Source organism: Phoca vitulina, unplaced genomic scaffold (genome assembly GCF_004348235.1).
Source record: "Phoca vitulina isolate PV1807 unplaced genomic scaffold, GSC_HSeal_1.0 scaffold10, whole genome shotgun sequence".
NCBI classification, from domain to species: Eukaryota; Metazoa; Chordata; class Mammalia; order Carnivora; family Phocidae; genus Phoca; species Phoca vitulina.
Window position 1 is genome coordinate 44,750,690 of NW_022589713.1, and position 23,745 is coordinate 44,774,434.

At 45.3% G+C, this 23,745-nt stretch overlaps 2 protein-coding genes, 1 long non-coding RNA gene and 2 other non-coding genes across 5 annotated transcripts; 1 reads left to right on the forward strand and 4 right to left on the reverse strand.

The window, feature by feature from the left end:
* Positions 1-256: 256 nt before the first annotated feature.
* Positions 257-469, reverse strand: LOC116635311 (phosphatidylinositol N-acetylglucosaminyltransferase subunit Y-like). Its single transcript, XM_032409226.1, has one exon. It carries the CDS (start codon positions 467-469, stop codon positions 257-259), a length of 213 nt encoding a protein of 70 aa, XP_032265117.1.
* A 4,094-nt stretch (positions 470-4,563) lies between these two features.
* Positions 4,564-9,063, forward strand: LOC116635312. The gene is made up of 3 exons (XR_004300133.1): positions 4,564-5,655; positions 7,826-7,970; positions 8,576-9,063. It is a non-coding gene; the product is annotated as an uncharacterized LOC116635312 (long non-coding RNA).
* An 8,059-nt stretch (positions 9,064-17,122) lies between these two features.
* RPSA (ribosomal protein SA) lies at positions 17,123-22,844 on the reverse strand. The gene is made up of 7 exons (XM_032408957.1): positions 22,794-22,844; positions 21,845-22,010; positions 20,803-20,921; positions 18,716-18,961; positions 17,850-17,978; positions 17,576-17,741; positions 17,123-17,300 (listed from the first exon to the last, which is right to left on the reverse strand). The coding sequence occupies exons 2-7, from the start codon at positions 21,975-21,977 to the stop codon at positions 17,206-17,208; spliced, it is 888 nt and encodes a 295-aa protein (XP_032264848.1). The 5' UTR covers positions 21,978-22,010; positions 22,794-22,844; the 3' UTR covers positions 17,123-17,205.
* On the reverse strand, positions 18,500-18,654 carry LOC116635370. The gene has a single exon (XR_004300152.1). It is a non-coding gene; the product is annotated as a small nucleolar RNA SNORA62/SNORA6 family (small nucleolar RNA).
* LOC116635371 lies at positions 20,988-21,138 on the reverse strand. The gene has a single exon (XR_004300153.1). It is a non-coding gene; the product is annotated as a small nucleolar RNA SNORA62/SNORA6 family (small nucleolar RNA).
* Positions 22,845-23,745: the final 901 nt, after the last annotated feature.

A 23,745-nucleotide genomic window follows, 5' to 3' on the forward strand; every position in this document is an offset into this window, starting at 1 on the left:
AACTGTGTTGAAATGTTTCTTCTGATACAGTAGTTATAAATTAGAATTTTCAAAAAACAAGGGCAGAACAAAAGTACAATAAAAGAAACTTCTGCAGCTTAAGCCTCCCATAGTCCTAAACCTCTGAGAGAAGCAAGGCAAAGCAACTTTCCTGCAATTTAAGTGGGTTTCCAGTATTTCCATGTAGTTGAGCTTTCAGAGATGGATGCTCATGACATATCATTAATACATATATATCATCTTGGCTCTGGTTGTATTAGTTATGCCTGAAGAGTTTAATACCCATCCAGGTCCAAAGGTGGAAGAACACAGAAACTGGTATGGTAATGGGCAGAAGCAGACCGTGAAAGCACAAGCTGGTTGTGTTGGTGCAATCTTGTGGGGAGTTTTCTTCCACGGAGGCTGCCAACAGTCCTGCTAGAGATACCAACAGAATGAGGGCAGTCACCATAGGAAGAGACAGAAACATTCTTCTCCCCCACTTATCACCTGCCACTCTTTTAAAAACGTAAGTGGTATTAAGAAAATCTAGTCTGTGAGATGCCTGGGTGGCTCAGTTGGTTAGGTGTCTGCCTTGAGCTCAGGGCATGGTCCTGGGATCGAGCCCTGCGTGGGGCTCCTTGCTCAGCAGGGACCCTGCTTCTCCCTCTGCCCCTCCCCCTGCTCATGCACTCTCACTCTCTCAAATAAAATCTTTAAAAAAATTTAGTTGTGTGTGTTGTGGTTTTTAATTATGATCCAGTGCTGCTCCATTTCTTCTTATTATTTTAATGTGTCCTCCTAGCTGCCTGCGGTATCATATTAGGGATCCCATCAATAATGGGATAGGCTATTCCCAACTCTTCATTAATCAGTTCATTTGCCAATGCTTCATATCTGAGTGGCTTCTTGGGAGAGCGGGCGCACAGGAACTCAAGCAGCGCCTGGTCGAAGGCTCAGGGCTGGTCCCTGGTCCTCTCGCTCTTGTCTGTGGACGGCCATGACCCCGAGGCGAGAAGGCACCTACGGGCGCCCACGAACTGTGGCACATGTGGATCCCACAGCGCAGAGGTGAGGCCAACCGCATGCTCCACTCAGCATGCATGGTCTGGCAGGCCACAAGCACCTGGCTCGGCGCCTTCAGCCAGCCCGGCTGCTTCAGCCCATCCCTATATAGAAATTCCTTTATAGGAGGTAATTTTTCATAAAAAGTGTCAATATGAATATATTCGTGCATGTTTGCTTGTTTATCAGTGTTTTTAGAGTCTGTTCAGATATATAGGTATGTGAATTCCTTGTAACTGTTGTATGTCCTGTTTCATCACCTGCACAGATCCTCTTTGATTTTGCCTTTCCCCTGTGGATGGACATTTAGGATGTACCTGAAGTTCCTCTGTTATAAGCAATGCAGCAATAATAATCCCCTGCCCAGCTGGAGGGCCATAAGGCAGTAGTCCGCTACAGTGGGGGGGGAGTCTATCCATGCCTTTGTTTAGAATTTCTATTGAATGGTGTTAATTAGCAGAAGACATGCGTTTACTCAGTAACTGCTTTTGAATTCCACCCAATGCACCCCTTACTGCCTTCAGAAATGGACTGCTCCCTCCTTCCTCCTCTGTCTTCCTGGTAGATACTGAAAAGTGGAATTATATTTCAATGTTCATGAGCGTTGCCCAATGTTTGTTGCAAACTCCATTCCAAAGCTGATTTTTTTTTTTAAGATTTTATTTATTTATTTGACAGAGAGAGAGAGAGCACAAGCAGGGGGAGTGGCAGGCAGAGGCAGAGGGAGAAGCAGGCTCCCCACAGAGCAGGGGGAGCCCGATGCGGGGCTCATTCCCAGGACCCTGGGACCATAACCTGAGCCGAAAGGCAGTCACTTAACCAACTGAGCCACCCAGGCGCCCCAAAGCTGATTTTTTCCATCAGCCTTTAAAACACTTTTACATTTGATTTTCTTCATCTTCTCCCACCTGGCCACCTCAGTCTCCTGTGAACTCTCTCTCCCTCTACCTAGCCCTCAGATGGGACTGTCCACAAATTTCTGAGCCCAGCTCTCTGATATCATCCATTAGCTCCAGTATAGGTCGGTGAATCCCGCCCATATCTGACTCCCAAGTCCACACCCTGGACCCCTCCCTGTGAATCCTGGATGGGCCCAGGGTATTTCTGTTTAGAAACAAAACATTCCCAAATTGAACCTGGCATCCCCCTTTCCCCACCACAGCCCTACCTCCCTTTACTGCTGCTTCCCCATCTCAGGTAGGGGCAGGGGCAACTCAGCCACTTTCACCCTCGGCCCACTGTCTTCACAGCCCTGTGCCCACCATCTTGCCTGGTCTGTGACTTAGGTTGTTTTTGTTTTTTGTGGTTTTTTTGCAGATGACAGGATTGTTTTTTTAATTTATGGTTTCCTAGTTATTTTTTATTTTAAATTCAATTCATTAATATATAGTGTGTTATTAGTTTCAGAGGTAGAGTTCAGTGATTCATCAGTCTTATATAATACCCAGTGCTCATTATATCACGTGCCCTCCTGACTGTCCATCACCCCTTTATCCTATCCCTCCACCCTCCACCCCTCCAGCAACCCTCAATTTATTTCCTATGATTAAGAATCTCTTGGGACACCTGGGTGGCTCAACTGGTTAAGCATCTGCCTTTGGCTCAGGTCATGATTCCAGGGTCATGGGATTGAGCCCCGTGTCAGGCTCCCCACTCAGCAGGCAGCCTGCTTCTCCCTCTCTCTCTCAAATAAATAAAACAAACCTTTAGGAAAAAAAAGTTTTTTTTAGATAATGGTAATGGGCAGAAGCAGATATCTGAACAGACTCTAAAAACACTGATAAAATCTAAAGAAAGATAATTGTCTTTCTGATTGACTTATTTCGCTTAGCACAATACCCTCTAGTTCCATTCACATCGTTGCAAATGGCAAGATTTCATTTTTTCTGATGGCTGAGTAGTATTCCATCGTATATATGAACCACATCTTCTTTATCCTTTCATCAGTCGATGAACATCTGAGCTCTTTCCATAGTTTGGCTATTGTGGACATTGCTGCTATAAACATTGTGGTGTATGTGCCCCTTCAGATCACTACATTTGTATATTTAGGATAAATACCCAGGAGTGCAATTGCTGGGTCATAGGGTACCTCTATTTTCAACTTTTTGAGGAATCTCCATACTGTTTTCCAGAGTGGCTGCACCAGCTTGCATTCCCACCAACAGCGTAGGAGGGTTCCCTTTCTCTGCACCCTCACCAACATCTGTCATTTCCTGACTTATTAGTTTTAGCCATTCTGACTGGTGTGAGGTGGTATCTCGTTGTGGTTTTGATTTGTATTTCCCTGATGCCAAGTGATATTGAGCATTTTTTCATGTGTCTATTGGCCATTTGTATGTCTTCTTTGGAGAAATATCTGTTCATGTCTTCTGCCCATTTCTTGATTGGATGATTTCTCCTTTGGGTGTTGAGTTTGATAAGTTCTTTATAGATTTTGGACACTAGCCCTTTATCTGATAAGACATTTACAAATATCTTCTCCCATTTTGTCGGTTGTCTTTTGGTTTTGTCGACTGTTTCCTTTCCTGTGCAAAAGCTTTTTATCTTGATGAAGTCCCAATAGTTCATTTTTGCCCTTGCTTCCCTTGCCTTTGGAGACGGGTCTAGCAAGAATTTGCTGTGGCCGAGGTCGAAGAGGTTGCTGCCTGTGTTCTCCTCTAGGATTTTGATGGATTCCTGTCTCACATTTAGGTCTCTCATCCATTTTGAGTCTATTTTTGTGTATGGTGTAAGGAAATGGTCCAGTTTCATTCTTCTGCATGTGGCTGTCCCATTTTCCCAACACCATTTGTTGAAGAGAAGGTCTTTTTTCCATTGGATATTCTTTCCTGCTTTGTGTGACTTAGGTTCTTGTCTGTAGCTTTAAAAACAAGTCCACAATTCTCCACCCGAAGGGCCATCTTCTAGCCCAGGCCACCTTCCCCCCTACCTAGATCACACACACAATCTCCTAGCCAGCTTCCTGCCCCAGACTTGCTTGCGAACTTCAGCCATTGTCCCCCTTGTCTCCAGAGCTTCCTTCCACACCACACATCTGACTGCAGCAGTCAACCCTCTCCATTTGAGCATGGAGGCCTCATGATCTCATTTCCACTCTCCTACCCAGCATTGTCTTCTCCCCTCTCCCCTGGTTCTAAGCTCCAGCTGCAGATAACCAGAGAGGCCCCCCAAGTTATGACTTCCCTAGGCACCCTCCTCCCCTCAACCTACAACACCCTGCAGACCCTCTTTGTCAGTTCCTCCTCATCCTTCCTGTCCCTCTTAAAGACAGCGTCCTCTAGGGAGCCCTCCCAGCCCCACCCTGTCCAGAGAGTAGGTTGAGATCCGAATGTAGGGTCCTTGAGGTCTGTTAGAGGCTGACCAGGAGTCACTGGGGGTTGGCTGGCGGCCGTTGGGCACTGGCTGGGGGCCGCTGGGGATTGGCTAGAAGCCTTTGAGGGCTGGCTGGGGACCGTTGGGAATTGGCAGGAGGACTTTGGGACTGGCTGGAAGCCTTTGGGAGCGTTCTGCCGGGGATTGGCCAGGGTATTGGGATTGGCTGGATTCCCTTGAGGGCTGACTGCGTGCCGTTAGGGATTGGCTGGGAACCGGTTGGGATTGGCCAGGGTCCGTTGGGATTGGCTGGATTCCCTTGGGGGCTGACTGGGTGCTTTTGGGGTGCTGGCTGGGGGCCGTTGGGGATTCTCCAGGGATCTTGGGCCGCGGGCAGTTGCTGCAAGCGCTGAGGGAGGGAGGCCGGGCTTACACCCAGGGTGGGTCTCCTGAGACAAACAGGGCTGGAGGGTGGGGACCCCCGCCCGCCGGCGCCCTGGACCCGGAGTGAGGAGGAATCCAACGGGAGCCCCCAGCCTCTGAGGCCCGGGGCGGATGAGGGAGCATTGCGGCGCCCCGGAGCGGCCTGCTGGGTCCGGCCCTCTGCGGGCGCCGGGCGAGGGCGCCCCCGCGGCGAGGAGCAGGTCTTTTGGGGCGGGGAGGCCGAGCCCCCTGGCGAGTCGTCCGGGGAGTCGGGACCGCGCGGCCCTCAGCTCGCCCGCAAGTCCCCGGCGGCGACTGCCCGGAGCCCGGAGGCGCCCGGCGCCCGCCCGCTGCATCCGCGGGAGCGGCGAGGGATGTGGGACTGCGCTCAGTTTCCCGTCTTCCTGTGCCTCTTTCCCGACCTGTTCGAGCACAGGCTCCAATTTTAGAGGCTGTGGAAGAGAGAGCTTAGCCCAGGCCTGCTAGCAGGGCCTTTACCTGGCAAGGGCTCTTGCCAGTTCTGGCTAAGGGTGAGTGCGCGGGAGGTCTCGCCGGCCGCCCTGCCCAGTGCTCACTCACTGGCTGTGCGCTAATGGCTGAAACCCTGAGCGCCAGGGCTGACCTCGGTGACTTAGATCCTGTGAGCCTGTGAAAGCCCTGAGCTGTCCTGACCCCCAAGACGCAACTCCGGAGGGAAGATTTCTCCATGTCAGGCTGAGATCAGATTTGTCCGCTTTTACCAAGAGCTTGTCGACAAAGGCTTTGACAGACACACGGTTGGGCTGTGCGCTTCGCCACTAGATTTAGGCACCGTGGAGATAGGACAAGTCAGCTTCCTACACCCACACCGCTGAAACAGACAAATGCATACAGGTAAGCAAGGATGAGAGAATTAGGAAGACCTGGTTGTGATGATAGCTGTACCCCCTGTAGTTGGTCCTTTCATAAAGATGTCCTTTGTCCTTGAACAATCTCAGGTACACATTGTATCCATGCATGTGTGAGAACGTCGATAGAAAATGCGTTTCTTTCATTGTGTGAGGTGATAGCCAATAAGTGCCAGGAGGGTTACAGGTGATTTTAACTAAACTGCCTCAAACTAGTCCTGGTTATGCATGCTAGAAGACTGCGGGCTTCTATTCCAGCTTTAGCTGTCCTGCTGCCAGTAGACTGGGCTTGACAAAAGATAACAGCTACAAAAAGTGGGAAACTCATCCAGTGACTTTATTCTTATAGGGGTCAACTCTCTTCCAGAACCTACTTACTTTTGGGTTTTGTTTTGTTTTTTGTATTTTCCGGCAACAGTTTTTTTATATTTCCTCCTGAGTTTTTAGTGTTTATCCATGGGAGATTGATAGGAGCTGCGTGGCCATTACAAGAGCAGATCCAATCTGTTAACAAAGTTCTAAGAAATATGAGTGAAATTTCATGACTGACCCTTAACCTAGAGACTGGACTTGCATAGGAAGGAACACCCTATAGGTGTTCAGAATATGTTTAGGACCCGTCACTGGAAATACCTTTTGGAGCCAGCTTAGAACTCATAGAACCTGGTCTCATTCCTATCGAGTCCATTTCCATTTTCCATCCCGGGTGGTAATATGCAATTTGATTGCCCTTTTATTCACCTCACAGATGCCAAACTTCTTTCAGTCTGTATCAGAAATTCAGTTCACTCTCTTATAAGGATTTCCCACCTTGGAAAATATTTCAAAGCCCCTTGAGCTAAAGGGCTTTGGGGAGGGGGAGCACCCAAGAGGAGTTCCAGAGTGGTAATAAGCTATGACCTCCCAAGTAAGGTGGCCAAGCTCCTGCCCAAGGGGATTGTTTAGAAGGCAAGAACAAGAACTCAATTAGATTTATCTGGGTTGCTTCACAAAAGCAGACTTCAACCTGGAATGTGTACAATATGCACCAGGTTCTTTGTACAGAATTAAATCGGATATATTCTTGCTGAATTTTTCAGTCTTATATTTAAGGTTCTGGTTTCCTGAACAACGGTAGATGGCATTTTCTACAGTAGCAAGTGTTTGGGGTCTGTGCCATGGTAAATAATGTACTAGTTTGGGTTCTAGAAGGTTCGAATAAAATGAAGTCATCTAAGAGAGAAGACAAGAAAAAGCAACAAGCAGCTTGTTCACACTGAGAGTAGGATTCTTCTGGGCCTGCTCAGACAACTGGAACTGCACTGGTGATGACAATATGTCCCTCCCAGCCTCAGGAAGACGCCGTGGGAAAGACGCCCATTTCCCACAGCGCCTTCTCATTGAGAGTGCCCATCTGAGTTGGAGGAAGTCCTCTGCGATATTGAGCCCCTGGGACTGCCCATCACTGGCAAGATGCAGGGGGTTCAAAGCAATTCCTTGTGAATCTGTCACAAAAGGGGACCTTGGAGCTGTCTCCTGGTGGAACCCTTGTGAGGCTGAGAATCCTACCGACAGGAGAGAAGCCATGTTTTAAGCACCTGGGTCATGTTCTGGTCCTGAGCGCCAGTTCTCAGATGGTGGAACAGGCACAGATCTTCACCAAGGTTTGGAAAAGTACTAGCCAGGAAGCATTTCATAGGCAGAGTGCCACTGCCCTCCCGTGGTTAACAGAATGACTGACCGTGATCTGTCAGGGGCCCGGCTTCCCTTTGTGGATTTAGATGAATGAAAGCCATACATTCCTCTATTTTCCCATTTAATTTAGATGGTAGTCTCTATTATAGGCATGGGTAAGGTGAAAGATATAAATTCTTTGAAATATGAAATGGAAGGTTTTTCTCAAGTACTGTATCTTTAATTCATAAACTTACTGTTTTACAGGAAAAAAAGTGGTATAAATATCTCTGCTTTTTGGCACCCTCACATAATAAATGTCTTTTTATTTGTCTTCTTTCTACATGACAAGGTAAATTCCTGGAGGGTAGGGAATGTTTCTAGTTCTTTGTCAGACCCATGTTCCTAGCTCAATGAAGAGCACATGGTTTCCAGCAAATATTGTTGAATAACAAAATTACAAGTTGTAAGAGTTTATGTTATGTTTCTCTTTATTTTTGCAGCAAACGTGGCAGGCAGTGGCTTTTTTATTTGATTATCCTATGCATAGATTATTGTTGGCAGAAGGGACCTTATGCCACCTAGACCCACTTCCCCCTGCATGAAGGAAGTCTTGCAGCCTCTTCCTGGATATTTAAATCAAAGCAGGTCAGTAACTGCTTTTTACCTAGTTGAAATGCAAAGAAACATCACCAAGATAAAATTTTCATTAATCAGATTAACAAAGATCAGTAATTACTGTGGGTGATGAGAAATTAAACTCTGCATTCTCTTTTGACGCTACTAAAAATGCAATTTAAGAACATGTAATGATTTTATTTTAAATCCTTAAAATGTCCCTGTCATTTGATCCAGCAAACTACAAGGATGTTCATGATAGCTATGTTTATGAAGTAGAAATTCTGTAAACTATAGGAAAATAAACATATAAACTATTTGGTAGCCAACAGTTTATATTATAGAGCTAACATATACAATAGGTACATATCTATAATATCATGGAGAAATGCTTATTGTAAATTCTATAGGGAAAAGTCAGTTGGCTATTATTGTGTCTATAATTACTTACTCTTGCCTAATCGCATTGCCTGATAAGGTCCTTGCTATGATACAAAGGATTGGTGATAGTGGGCATCCATGTCTTCTTTCTGTAGTGAAATGCTTCTAGAATTTTTCCATTGTATCATTTGTCTATTGTTGAAGAACAAGCTTTCTTAAAGCGAAGCTGCTTGAAACATTTCTTTTGCTCACAGATACTCAAGTTTCCACAGAGCTGGACAGGAATGACTTTCATCTGCTCCATATGGCATCCACAGAGATGGCTCAAACTGAGACTGGACAATCCACTTTCAGTACGGATCACTCACATGGCTGGCAAGTTAATGCTGGCTGTCGGTTGGCAGTTTGGCTGGTCTGGGGTCTGGGAGCAAGGGGCCTTGTTTCTTCTCCAAGTGGGCTTCTCAGATTCTTGGGCTTCTTCACTGGACAATGGCAGAGTTCCCAGAACGAATGTCCCAAGAGATCCAAACCAAAGGCACTTTCATGCTCTGTCCTTGGAAATCACACAATATAGTTTCCACTGTTGCTTAGTAGTTGAGGGAATCCCAAAGTTTCACTCAGATTAAGAGGAGGAGGACAAAGATTCCATCCATGAGGTAGTGGCAAGGTTGTATGGGATGAAAGACATTTTTTTTTTTTTTTGTTAAAGATTTTATTTATTTATTTGACAGAGACACAGGGAGAGGGAACACAAGCAGAGGGAGTGGGAGAGGGAGAAGCAGGCTTCCCACAGAGCAGGGAGCCCCATGCGGGGCTTGATCCCAGGACCCTGGGATCATGACCTGAGCCAAAGGCAGACGCTCAACAACTGAGCCACCCAGGCGCCCCGATGAAAGACATTCTTAAATTCTAGAGTTGATATTTTAACCTCTTTCATTAACAAAGACATTGAAACACTTTATCTTCAACATGCCCCCTCTGTTCTTTGTATATATTTTATTAAATGCTTTTTTTCTTTTTCTAAGAAAAGATTTTATTTATTTATTTATTTGAGAGGGAGGAAGAGGGAGAGAACATCTGAAGCCGAGTCCCTGCTGAGCATGGAGCCCAGTGCTTGGCTCGGTCCCTCGACCCTGAGATCATGAACTGAGCCGAAACCAAGTTGGATGCTCAACCGACTGAGGCACCCAGATGCCCTTTTCTTTTTTTGGTTTTTACCCCATAAATTGGATGCTAATGTATACCACCAAGGAATACATCTCTAAAGAATATAGTTTCCCTTTGTCTGTATTTGAGCTTCTTACAAATGGAATCACATATTAAGAATAATTTCTGTTACCACTTTCTTTGCCCAAAGCTATGTTTTTGAAACTGATGCATGTCATTTTGTGTAGCTGTGCTTTGTTCATTTTCATTGTTGCCTGGCACTCTGTGATGTAAATATATGACAGTTGATCAACTGTGCTGTAGGTGGACCGTTGACCGTTTCCAGGGTTGCTGATTAACATTCTTGTCCACATATCGTAGTGCAAATGTGCATGAGTTTCTTTGGCGTATATCCCTAACAGGGATATTAGAGATGCTTATGTTACTAAATAATGCCAAACTGTACCAATGTATACTCCCACTAGTCAGTAGGAGAGTTCCTGTTCCAAAGCCCTGTTAACCATAATCTGATTTTGCCAGATTTTTTTCTTGTTTATGGTAGCTTTGTAATGGAAAACAACACCTTAATCCTACCTTAATCTCACCTTCCTGCATGCCATCTTCCCAAAGAGTTAAGAAAGTTTTCCCCTAAAAAGTTTGCCCCTTCCGTTGCATAGCTCATAACTGTTTGACTTGGTTGTACAGAAATATTTGGCTGAGTATATGGATACCAAAGATAGAATGTGCCTGTATTAGCAAAACTCTGGATCCTTCCATTGCTGCTTTACAGGCTGGCCAGATTTAGCTGGAATTCTTGTCTCTCTCATGACTTTGCTTAAAGCAGTCAAAAAATTGTCAACATAAGCCATCATTCTGGATCTTTCCTACCATTTCCCTAATGCTACAGATTTGGTCAAATTATAGTCTACCGTCCAAAGTAATGCAGGCCTCAAAACCTGACCAAACATTCTACCACCATGTAATTTGAGGTACCAGCTTCTCAGCCTATGCCCAGCTATAGAAGTCAGGGGAGCTATTACTATGGAAGAAGGGAGGATGGACATTGGTGGACCACCAGCACTGGGTCACAGCTTCCACCAGCATCACTTTTTCCCCCCTTATTAACTTTTTGTTTTCTGGAAATGTCCTTATATTGTCCTAGTTCTTGGATAAGAGAGCTGGGTTGACCATTCATTTTTCTCCATCAACTGTCTTCGGTCACTCTTAATGGGGAATAATCAGGTGTTCTTTTTCTCCTTGGCTGCTTTAAGAACACTTTTGTTTTTGGTGTTTCCTTGATTCCTCAACAATGTAAAGGATAGGTTTTTAAAAACTGATCCTACTTGGGGCACCTGTGTGGCTCAGTCAGCTAAACATCTGCCTTCAGCTCAGGTCATGATCCCAGGGTCCTCATCAGGCTCCCTCCTTGGTGGGGAGCCTGCTTCTCCCTCTCCCTCTGCTGCTCCCCTGCTTGTGCTCTGTCAAATAAATAAATAAATGTTTAAAAAAGAATTGATCCTACTTGGTACACAGTGGGATTCCTGAATTTGTGGATTCGTGAGAATTTCAGAAAGTTTTCAGCCTTTTCTCTTTGACACTGACTGTCCTCATTCTCTCTCCTGCTGCAATTCCCAACTAGATGTTTGACTTTCTCATTTTACCCTCTGTGTATCTTAACTTCTCTTTCTGATTTTCTGTCCCTCTGTCTCTGTCTCCTTGTAATTTTTTCATGTTTTTCTAACTTTTCTCCAAACTTCTCTCCAACAGTGTCTTATTGTTAAATCTGTCCATTATATTTTAAATTGATATTTCTTCATTTCTAAATTGCAGAGTATTAATAGACATTGTTTTGAAACACCAGTTTACTTAACACAATTATATCTATATGAAATGATATACACTAATACAAAAAAAAAAAATCCTCTATAAGGGATTTTGAAACAAATGTCAAACCAGCCCATTCATTCCCTCAGGCTTGAAAGCCTCTGAGGCCCTGAGAAGAGTCCTATGTATGGATGGCCATGATGGTCTGGAGGACTACTTTTAGCTTAAAGCTGTAACTTTGTCTTGCAAATCATAAATGGAAGACACCTTTGGGTTGGGATAGGGTATTGGATAGAAGGAAATGCAGAGGTCAGTGGCTTAGGAGGTAGTGGAAGGACTTTTGGTGGGGACATGATGTTGGGCACTTCTGGCAATGTTGGGTGCTCTTCATCCCAGTGTGAACCGAGCCAACCACCCACGGAGAGGGGAGAGTGCTCCTTGGGACATTGTCTTCCAGTGAGGGTACAACAGGGGGCGGAACTGGGGGTAGATGTCTATGCAGTTAGAGATTATTTTCCTGGTTTCCAACTCATTTCCAGAATATCTAATATCCAGAAATATCTAAAGGAAAAGGGAGGGAAAAAATGTAGGTGACTTTTCTGTGGGGCAGACAGGGGAGATCTACACCTTTCACACAGCATGGGCTCCAAGAGACTCCAGGGCCTATGGTAAAGGCCCCCAGCTCCCCGAGGGTAGACCTCTCTCAGCTCTACTTGGTGAGACTGGGCTGAGACTCCTCCTTCCAGAAGGGTTTGTTTTTTCACTCTCTTGATTCTCCCCAATAATACTTTCCATTTGCTTCTTTCTATAGCTTAATGCCTATGATTCTGTTTTAGACATCTTCTCCATGTTCCCATCATCCTCACTTCTGTTCCCATAGAAAATGGTTTCCTTGTTAACTAATTACTTGCCTCCCCAATCAAAATATAGGTCACAAGGTCACAAGCTTTGTTTTCATTCACTACTCTATCCCCAGTGCTTAGAATGTTTGGCCTAGAGTATGTCCTTAATAAATATGTTGAATGTTGAATTCTTATTTTACTTGAGATTCTTTGCAGAGATAAAATTGGGTAATTCTTGGGTTATTCCTAAGTGAACCCTGCTGCACTTAGCACCAGAAGTATGACAGGTTCTGCTCTACTGAATGACTACAATGTGTGGCATGTAGGTTTGGAGCGGGCTTTTCATGGATGGAATTTAATAAGGTCATTCTTGCCTTGCACAAAAGGTCTGGATTGCTCAGGCAGAGTCAGAAACCCCATGGCAATAGTGACATTTACCATTTACCATTGGATATCTATGTTACTTAGAATATGGATTAAGCTGTTAAAACAGGATTCCTAATAGTGGCTTCTTAAAGAGTACAATTTAAAATATCTTGAGTGTCTAGGAATAAATTTACCAAAAGATGTGCAAAACCTCTTCAGGAAAAATTATAAAATTTCACTGAGGGAAGGACATAAAATGAGAAACTGGCAAGAAATATAGGTTGTTCATGGATTGAAAAACTCAATGTCAGTCAATACTGCTCTAAATTATAGAATCAATACAATCCCAACTGGATTTATAGTGGAACTGTACTGATTAAAAAATGTATATAACAATGCAAAATGATCAAGAAGAGGAAGGGAGGAGGATTGCCGTCCCTATTGCCATGATAGGTTATAAAATTCTAGTAAAGAGGAAGAACAGTGTGGCATTGGCCCAGGGACTGACTCCTAGAGCAGTGATAGAATAGAGAGATCAGGATCAGACCTTGCATCGACAGCCCCTAGATTTTGAGAGGCAGCAGTTCTGAGCAGTGAAGAAAGGATGTTTTCACTACAAGGTACTGAGGGTTGTGGTGGTGTTTTCATAGGATTTTGTATACTATTGTGAAACCATCTGACATTATCTGGTGAAGTTAGAGTAGAAGGCCACAGTGGGGAAATTTTGGTGCACCAGGATCTATCAAAAACATTCAAAGTAGTTCTGTTGATAATGGTCAGAACGTGGCAACAACCCAAATGGCCATTGCAGGATATTGATATCATGGATGATTCTGTAGGAACACGGCAACTGGATTGAAAAGCACAAAAATAACACTGAAGGCAAGAAATAAATCACAAGGTGCGCCTGGGTGGCTCAGTCACCAACTCTTGATTTTGGCTCAGATCATGACTCAGGGTTGTGAGGTTGATTCTCTCTCTCTCCCTCTGCCCTACCTCCCCAAAAAAATTAAAAATTAAAAAAAGCAGCAAATGACACAAGAAAATATGCTAGGAATACATTTATAGGAAACTCAAAAACAGGGAAACTATTCTTGATTGAAAGGGCACTTAGGTAAATCAAGTGAACCAAGGGATTGCAGGAGAGGAACCCTGCGACTACAGGGGCAAGCAAGGAATAGGAGGCTCACTTGACAACTTTCTCGGGTCCTGGTACCTTTCTATTTCAAAACCCATGTAATGATTATAGAGGCTTTCATTTGATTCTTATTTTTCTAGAATATACAAATATATCTTTTGTAGTCATCTGCATACATCATGCATTTTACAATTAAAAATTCTTTTTAAATTATGCATTAACAAAAGACAATGTGATACATAGAATGAATGTTTGCTACATGCCAGGATCCAGGCTAATTGCTGTGCATAACAATCTCTGAATCACAACCCCATGATTATCCCCATGCTGGGGCCACTTGGGCCACTGGAAGACATCTCTTGCCCAGAGCCACACACGAGGAAGGAGCTAGGCAGGGCTTGCTTTCAACATCTCAGGCATAGCTGATTCCCAAGTCTGCTCTGCTATCTGCCTCACTCATAGCACATGATGTCCAGGGTAATGCAACAGCCAGTCCTTTCACAGGTCACTGGGTGAGGGTGTCCTTGGTGCGGGGCCATGGCCCAGACCAGACCCAGTCTCACCCACCCCCTCACCAGAAGACCTCAACCCCAGCCAACCTTGGGGACTGTAGCATGTCCCTGAAACACCGTGTGAGATTACGCTTTGACATAGGGGAGCAGACTGTTAACACCCTAGGGAAGTTTTAGAGCAGGTGATGCAGCTGCCTGTGAAGTGAGCCCTGTGCTGCCAAATAATGTGCAAGAGTGGGCACCTCAAGCCTTGTTGGGAGCCTGAGGCTCACCAAATGGAATTTAACCCTCCATCTCTTTCTTAAATGCTTTGTAAATCTCTAAGACTTAGTATTTTTTTTCAAAGATTTTATCAGAGAGAGGGAAAAGGGAGAGAGAGAGAAAGAGGGAGAGAGAGAGGGAGGGAGAGAGCACTCAAGGGGGTAGGGGCAGGAGGAGGAGAGAGAATCCCAAGCAGACCCCATGCCCAGCATGGAGCCCAATGCGGGGCTCAATCTCACAACCCTGAGATCACGACCTGAGCCAAAATCAAGAGTCGGATGCTTAACTGACTGAGCCACTCTTAACCACTTTCTCTGTTCAAAGTACTCACTCACTAATATCTACCAAGCGTCAAGTTCTGTGTTAGGCTGAATTCAGCAGGGATGCTGATTTGCCTTTGTACTGGGATGTACTAAGAAACGTGTTCTATGGAAGGAGAAGCCCCCAACGTATTTAGGAAAGCAGAGGGAGAAAAGGGAGAACTCTACAAAACTGGATGGAATTCAGTTTTTTAAGTTTAAAAGACAAAACCCAAGAAGTGCATCAAGAGCTGGAAGCTGTGATAAAAACAAGAAAAATCTTAAGCTGGACATTTCTTCTTATGGTATTGTTTCCACAATAAAGAGGAAAAAAATCATAAGCAAGCCATGTGTTACTCACAGCAGTTTCCAAGATCAGGTGGGACAAGAGAACTGAGTTACTGCGTCCTGAAAGACTGTCCTAGTGTGAACAGAGGTGGGAGAGGTGCCAAGGGAAAAAAAGGAGGCGGCCCCCTCGGCCAAATCAAATGCAGGGCAGGGGAGGGAGGGAAGGTCCTCCTCGCTCCAGCAGTCCCTGGGAAGATCAAGGCTGCTAACACCCATGGGGGAAAGCTGCCAGTTGCAGGGTGGACACCTGGAGGGGGACATTAATTTGTCACGTAGATTAAGCAGGCCTTAGGGACTAACCATCAGGTAGGTACCATCGAGCTGAAACAAAGTGAGTTTGGATTGGTTAAAAATGCCTATTCCAGTTCGTGCTGGCGTAAAGGTACTGGCTCTGCAGCCAGGGGGCAGCTGTGTTGTCCCAGAGTGGTGTGGCTTCTGTCTGGGCCACCTTGTGGTCCCCAATTGGAGCAGAATCTCAGCAGCTGTTGACAAGAGAAACGGGATCAAATAATTCTCCTGGAGGCAGGAAGAGGGTGTGAAGCCCTGTGCAAGCTAAACCCAGGTAGGTAAGATCTGTGAAAAATTCCACTTCCATCTCCTGGCTGCATCACACTGGGCATAAACCAACCATGCCAGGAGAGGCCAGCTGGTGCTCTTAGCTCTGAACTTAAGTTTAGTAACTTAGATTCTAGGAAAAAAAGAAGCCTGTTTGTGGAACTACCGTGTGAATGCCAGGAGACAAGTGCCCGAGCAAGGAGCAAAAAGAAACACAGCAAGGGCTCTAGTTTGGAGGTCCTGGCCACTAGCACACACAGCTTGAAGCAGGGATGGGTGTCAGTCTTTGATGCCAGCATTATTTTCCAGAATACAGATTAAGTTGCCAGGAAATGCCAGTTTTCCTCTCTCTTGTTCCCCTCCACCCCAAAACATACTGATAGGCTGTTAAACGAGGTACACCTCTCCCCAGCTCCCAATTTTCTTTCTGGTCCTCCTCATGCATCTCATCCCTCCCTCCAGCCATCCTGATTCCAGGAATTAACTGGTGTTAATGACCATTTGCAGCACTACAAAGTGCTATGCGTTCAAGGCCTAAGCACATTGGAGCTTTACAGTTTTATGGTAGAGGCATCCAAACTTGTTCTGCACAGAGCCAGTGCAGAATCCCCATGAAGCCAATGATGCTTGAGCTATGGGGTCCCTTCACTACTGGAAGTGGCCCTGGGAATCAGGTCACATGGATATTTATAGCTCTTCCAAGAGGGAAGTGAATCAATGTTTAACTCATTCAGGTTCCTCAAAAACCTGGGTCCATCCGATTTCTCTAGAATTTTTAATGGGTCAAATGTTATTGTAAAATTAATGCAGGAGTGCTGCATTTTAAATAGAATGGAAAGTACATAGAAAATGGCAGATATAAAGAGCACAACGTGATGACATTTTTATACACCTGTACAACCCTCCCAGAACCAGGAAGCAAGCTGACCTGGTGACAGGCTGGGGCCCCCCCAGTGGTTCCGGAATAGAAAAGACTGCACCCCACCTTTGCCCTAGGCAGGTTTTCAAACACCGTATGTTACTCGAGGACTGGCCACACAACTGGCATACAAGGCTGTCACTGAAAAGCAATTTACTCGAACTCTGGCTCCACAATTTACCAGGGCAGATGGCAATGAGAGAGTATCAGGTCTGAACTTGGAAAAAATATTCCCAGGATTACCACCTATTTACAATTATTTAAATCAATTTTTTTGAGAGTACACACCAGTGGGGGGTGGGGCGGGTGAATCTTAACCAGGCTCCACGCCCATGGGGCTCTATCCCACAACCCTGAGATCATGACCTGAGCTGAAATCAAAAGTGGGACACTCAACAGACTGAGCCACCCAGGCACCCCTAAATCTATTTTCAGAACAGCTGTTCCTTACACAAAAAGAAAGTGAAGAGAAACTCTCAAGAACCAGTATCTTTTGAGAGTTTCTCTTAAGTGGGCCTTAGAAGTAAACAAGTCAGGACCTGAAGTAATCCCAGGCATTTCCTGATCTGGAATGCAAAATAAGCAGAAATGGACTCGACTTTTACAAACTGTTTATTTTCCGTCAACCTTTTCCATTTCTATTTCCATTTTGTTTGCCTTTGTGGAAGACCAGCTTAAGACCACTCAGTGGTTGTTCCTACCCATTCAGTGGCCTGAGCAGTGGGAGCTGCAGACCAGTCTTCAGTGGCCGGCTGGGCGCTCCAGTCTTCTGTTAAGGAAACACCAAAAAACACAGTCAGCCCCACTCCCACCAACACTGGGCCTTGAATTCCACCAACTATACATTCGGAAGGACAAACACCCAAGGCCAGCCACACCACGTCAAAAACACCTGAATTCAACCTGTCAGGTCATTAGCACAGCTACAGCACACTGGGATGAGAACCTTTCAATGCTTATATACATAGCCATGGAGATCCTTTAAAAGTTAAACTAAGAATACCAAAAACCCGAAACACCAGCCTGACTTATCCCAACACATACCAGTAGGGAACTGCTGAATAGGCACCGAGGGCACCTGCACGCCTTCAGACCAGTCTGCAACTTCAGGCTGAGTAGCAGTGAACTCAGGAGCTGGAGCCGTCCATTCACCCTGAAATTCCTCCTTGGTCACAGCCTTTTCAGCAGCGGCCTGCTCTTCCTTTTCAATCTGGTTAAGGGAAAAAAAAAAGTTTATAGAGACAATTTTATTTCAAAGAAGCAGACCAAGATGTCTGATTTGCTTATGTGACCACAGGCCTTTGTGGAGGAAGCTTACCTCTTCAGGATCTCTGTAGAAGTAGAGATCAGGCATGACCTCCCACGGGTGTTCTCGGGAAATGGTGCCACGCATGCGCAGAACTTCCCTGGCCAGCATCCACCACATCAGACCCACTGAGTGAGCTCCCTGCAAGAGCGCCAGGTTAAGAAGTGACACTTGGGTCAACCCCCAACAGCATGCACCTCCCCATCCCACCTGTCTGTCCCATCATCTAGACCCCTGGTATCAACAAAATAGACATGTCTCTTAGTTTGTTAAGTGCTTATTTTTAAGGAGTACTCTGTGTATTAGTGGGTCTCAACCTTGATTGCCACTGGACCCATGGGAATTAAAGAAAAAAAACTGTCAAGACTCCACCCTAGGCAATGAAACAAAATACCTGGAACGAGTGTCTGGACACTGGTATTAAAACATCTCTTTGGGTGATTCCTATGTGGAACCAAGATTTTGAGACCAGTAAACTGGACCAATGTGAACCATACGCAACCCACCTTTTTTAGGACCTTATAGCAGGATTCATCAAGTTGCTCTGAAAATCGAAAAGGCCCAGTAATGTGTGAGGCCCAAACAGTTAAGAAATGTGGAGAAAAGAAAACACAGACCATTTAAAAAAGGATTTCTCCTTAAAGCTGACACATATGAATTAGACTTGTAGCAAGAATTACTATCAAACTCCACTCATTGGGCCAGAGACCCTTGTGGTGTTAGCGAAAAGACTTGCCCCTCGTGTAGCACACTACCTACACTTGTGAGTTCATCGGCCAGCCAGCGGCCTCAACTCCAAGCTCTAACAATGTGCAGAGGAATGCCCAACTGTTTCGAGAGCACTCTCGAGGCTCTAGTGTACGTCATCACACTGTTACCTTGTTGTTGCAAGGGATGGCAATGTCCACATAGCGCAGAGGAGAGTCTGTGTTACACAGAGCAATGGTAGGCAGGTTAACATAGGACGCCTCTGTAAGAGGCTGGTGGTCAGCCCTGGGATCAGTAACCACCAGCAGTCTCGGCTCCCGGAAGGCTGCCTGGATCTGGTTAGTGAAGGTTCCAGGAGTGAAGCGGCCGGCAATAGGAGTGGCTCCGGTAGCAGCAGCAAATTTCAGCACAGCTCGCTTAAGAATTAACATCAAGAGTTAGCAGTGCTCCAGAGATGGCATCAAAGAACTCCCCAAGTGTCCACGTGCAGACACCCAGTTCTGTAACCACCTTGCAACAGCCCACGGAGCTGGGAGCCCTCCCATCTTCCCTGCTCAACAATGAAAACATCAAAGCACTTCACACACCCAGCAATTCTTTGTCCTCTGTGCTAGCTGAGAACTACTTACAGAACTAGGGTCCAGAAATGCTAAGCATACCCCACCCCAAGGCCCTCTGCCTGGAATGCTGTCCCCACTCTCAATCCCCTAGGGCCCCTGTGGCTCACTGGCTTCCTCACATCTGCAGGCTCCAGGGCCACACCACCTGGTTTCAAGAACCAAGAAAGCCACTCCTGTGAGTGACTTGGGCAGGTTACTTGTGTGCTTCCAACAGGGTCATGAAAATTAAATTCATCAATACGACAGTGCCTGACAACCAATAAGCACTTCCATGACCTGCTCCAATTTCATCACAGCTACCCTACATAAAGCAGGAATATACCCACATTCTTTCCCTTCCCTTCCTTTTTACCTCCATAAAAATGTATTTCCTGCATCCCTTCAGAAAGGCAGACTTGGTATTTTCCTGCTATATCCCAAAACCCTAGCAACATTGCCTGGACTATCAATATAGATGCTCTGTAAATTTTTGTTGAGGGAAGCCACGATGAGTTGTCACTAAGTTCATTCACAGTAGCAATTAAAAACTGTCTTCTACTATGCACCCTACTTTAAGTGCTGTCACAAGCCAGCCTCTGGGGAATAACCCCCTGCAAAATACACCCTAAATTCATGGGAACCAGTTTTACCATCAATCTAAACAAGTACAAAAGAACCTGTCTCACTAGACAATTTAAGTACCTGTCAAAATCCAAGTCAAACATCCTTTTCAAATTAGAAATGGGCTGACTGAAATCCTTACTAGAGCTCTTAATCTAGTGGGCTCTTGAACACCACACGGTTTAAACCACGCAGATCCACTTATGTGTTTTTTTTTTTTATAGTACTGCATAGTTTCTTTCTAGCTTGCTTTATTCCTAAAAACACAGAACATAATACATATACAGAATGTTACTTGACTGCTTTTCTTATTGGTGAGGCTTCTGAAGGTCAACAGTAAGCTATCAGTAAAGTTTTTGGGGAGTCAAGTTACACAGATTTTCGGTCATGCATGGGGTTAGTGCCCCTAATTCACGGTGCTGTTCAATGGTCAACTGTAAACCAATTTTCAAGAAATTCATTAGTTTTCTCAACAAAAAATTGTCAAAACAGAAATAGGGCAAAATACAAGTTTTATCCCACTGGCCACTAAAAAAAAATTAAGTTACTTGTGTTAGTAAAGATTCTCTCAGGAGACGTGATGAGCCTTGGGGGACTGGTATCCTATTAGAAAACCTTTCTTGCGGGCGCCTGGGTGGCTCAGTTGGTTAAGCGACTGCCTTCGGCTCAGGTCATGATCCTGGAGTCCCTGGATCGAGTCCCGCATCGGGCTCCCTGCTCGGCAGGGAGCCTGCTTCTCCCTCTGACCCTCCCCCCTCTCATGTGCTCTCTCTCTCTCATTCTGTCTCAAATAAATAAATAAAATCTTTAAAAAAAAAAAAAAAAAAAAATAAGAAAACCTTTCTTGAAAACTGAAGCGCAACAAACCACCAGATGCCAAGTACTATGTATATTGCAGACACAGAATACTGGCAATACAAGATTTGTATAAGTAGTTAAACTACAGACTATTTTTATTTTCTTATACTTTTCCCTATATCCCACAATGTCTGTAAGCTTATTTTTTATAATAAAAACCAAGCATATTGTTTACAAACCTGGCCAGTATTCCTGGACGATATGACACTGACATCAGCTGGGTTTTCAATGGCAACAATGGCACGAGCTGCCAGCAGAAGCTTCTCCCAGGTTCTCTTCAGATTTATGATGTAGATACCTAGATGATAACAAAAAGCTTTGTAACACCTGACCTAATTTGCAATGGATTTTCTTTTAAAAAACTGAATGTAGCAGAGAGTACTATCAAACTCCAGTCATAGAGGCAAGCTCTACTGGTGTTAGCGAAAATCCTGCAATTTTTATAGCACACTTCCGACACTCAGAAGTTCATTGGCCACGGCTGGCCTCAACCTTGAGCTTTAATAGTGTGCACCGTTGATTCAGTAGGCGAAGTGCATCTTTTTCTTTTCCTGCATTAAGCCTCCATCAGGCCCCCATATGGATTCCTACAAGCTCTTACCCACTTCCTGGCCTCTAGCCACACTTTCCTTTCAACCTACCTCCATGCCAGATTCACCCAAAACTGCTTTACAACATGCCACTCCCACGCTTACATCCTTCAGTGGCTGCATCTCTGAGCTGAAGCACTCCCCTGCCCAACATGCCTTACTACAAAGGCTTCACAACCTACCTTCCCTTTTCTACTCCCTTCCAAGCCTAATTGTTCTTTCCTATCTCTTGCTCTACTTTACTCTCAGAACTCAAACGAACCTGTATCAGTACCTGTGAAATACAAGGCACTGTAGAAAATAAAACTAATGAGCTTCCTCATCATATCTCACAGCTCTTTCATGGAGCAACCCAAGTCCCATAACCTGTCAACAGACATACTCTTACACTGAAGCCCAGAAAGCTATCCTTCCCAAAACCACCAGAACACTTTAATTTCTTACAAGTTATCTCTACATCCAACATGGGGTCAAACTCACAATGCTGAGATTGAGTCACATGCTCTACCGACTAAGCCAACCAGGCACCCCACTTTTACTTAGTTTTAAAGCGTATTTCCAAAGTAGTGATCTGGTTTCATTCAGTGCTTAGTTGGAATGCCCTTCCCCACAAATCAAAGCAACAACTGACCATCACTTTTCCTTTTGTAGATGTACTGTTCCATTTGGAAGTCAAGGTTGGTGCCACCTAAGTGGGTTCCTGCTGCAAGGAATTTGAGGACATCCTCCTCCTTCATTTGCAGGACATCAAGGGCTCCGGACATTGTGAAAGTTTCCCTTTAAGTTACGATGGAAACCTGAAAAACAAGTTAACAATCCAGTCATTTTCATTCCAGTGACTTAAGTGGGTAAGGGACCAGGGGCATTCTTACGTACTCAAGAGTGCAACCCAAGGACCACACCTTTCAGTTTATAGTCTAGTGGGATGAGACACAACGCAACAGACATATCCCACACGTTATAAAATTACAGCAAATCTTTAGAGTGTGGAGATGGGAAAAAACACCTAAATAATTAAACAAGACGAAAATGGTGAATTGCCACTAACACTCCACAGTAACAAGAGTGAAAGTATGGATGAGTAACGGCAGTACAGATGCGAACAAGTTTGTTTTCAAACAGACTGCAGGCGGGCGCTTCAGAATTATTTCTCTCTAGGGTTACAACTAATTTTCTGCAAAACCCTGCCAAAAATCTTAACACAAACGGGAAATACCAACAGCCTAAATAGCTGTTGTAAACTGGCGCCTGGGCCTGAACTCACGGCCGAGTGCCAGGGTCCGCAGCGATCGCAGCGCGGTGCGTGGGCCATGGTTCCCGCAGCCCCGCCGCCCACCTGCAGACCGGTCCGCACCCTCACCCCGGCTCCAGCACGACCTCCGCGCGCTCCCGGGGCATTGGGGGAACTCGCGGGCCCGAGCCCAGCCACGTGCGCGCGGCCGGGCAGTGGTGGAGCGCGCCGGCAGGAGACAGACCCGCTCTCCCTCCTAGCTTCCATCCCAGTCCTCGCACCCCTCACTCCAGCAGGAAGCTGTTCTGGTGGCTTTCGGAGAGGCTGGGGAACCCCATAAGGCACTCACGCAAAACAACGCCGTATGGACCCTTCCCTGGGTAGCTCGGAAAGGACAGGCGGGCGGAAATGACGTCCTTATATACTCCTCCGCCAGCCAATGACAACAAAAAGCCGAGCGGAAGGGCGGATGGGCGCCCTAACTCCGCAGGGCCGTTTGCGACCGTTAGTGCTTTCCGGCGCCGCAAAGATGTTCCTCGCTGTGCGGCCGCCCCTGCAGTACTTCGTCAGGATCGAGCGCCTGCAGGCGGCCAGTAATAGCGGTTCCGACTTTAGCTCAGCGATTGGTCGCCGGGAGCTTGAGCGGGTTACCTGTCCTAAGTTGCAGTTTCCGTACGTAGGAAGCTGTAACACAACGTGCCCAAATACTCGATCAACAAAAGCTGGAATTATTTTCATTTCTTGAAGAACAACTTGGCAGTACGTAATTCAGAGTTTGAAAGTTGACTTACGGGAAATTTCCTGAAAAAATTAAAAGGAAAAGACTGTACAGATGGCAAGGTTTTGTTTTTTTTTTTAATAGAAGAAAAGGAATATCAATAGGTTAGTTATTAAAAATGTATTCTGTTCATATAGTACTATGCAGCCACCGAGAAATATTCAAAAGATACTCTATGTACAAACAAGAACTGCAGGATGCGGGAGATTATTTTTAAAATTGAAACCCGTGTCAACTGTACTTCAATTAAAAAAAAAAAGGGATTAAGTCGGTTAAACTACCGACTCTTGATGTTGGCTCAGGTCATGATCTCAGAGCGTAAGATCGAGCCCTGCTTAGAGCATGGAGCTTGCTTAAGATTCCCTTCCCTCCACCGCTCCCTGGGGAGGGGGCTCGCTCTGGAAATAAATAAATAAATGAAGCCCTATACATTAAAAGATGATGGTAAAAAAATAGACAAGTTATTAAATTACATAGTAGGTTTCAATCTCCGCCACACCTGAGAATCACTTGGAGAGCTTTT

Coding starts and splice junctions, on each gene's coding strand:
- LOC116635311 (XM_032409226.1), bottom strand. CDS start 469: ATGTTTCTGTCTCTTCCTATGGTGACTGCCCTCATTCTGTTGGTATCT.
- RPSA (XM_032408957.1), bottom strand. CDS start 21,977: ATGTCCGGAGCCCTTGATGTCCTGCAAATGAAGGAGGAGGATGTCCTC. Junction 20,922..21,844: donor CTACAAAAGGAAAAGTGATG/GTCAGTTGTTGC, acceptor GTTATCATCTAG/GTATCTACATCATAAATCTG. Junction 17,742..17,849: donor TCTACAGAGATCCTGAAGAG/GTAAGCTTCCTC, acceptor TCCCTTAACCAG/ATTGAAAAGGAAGAGCAGGC.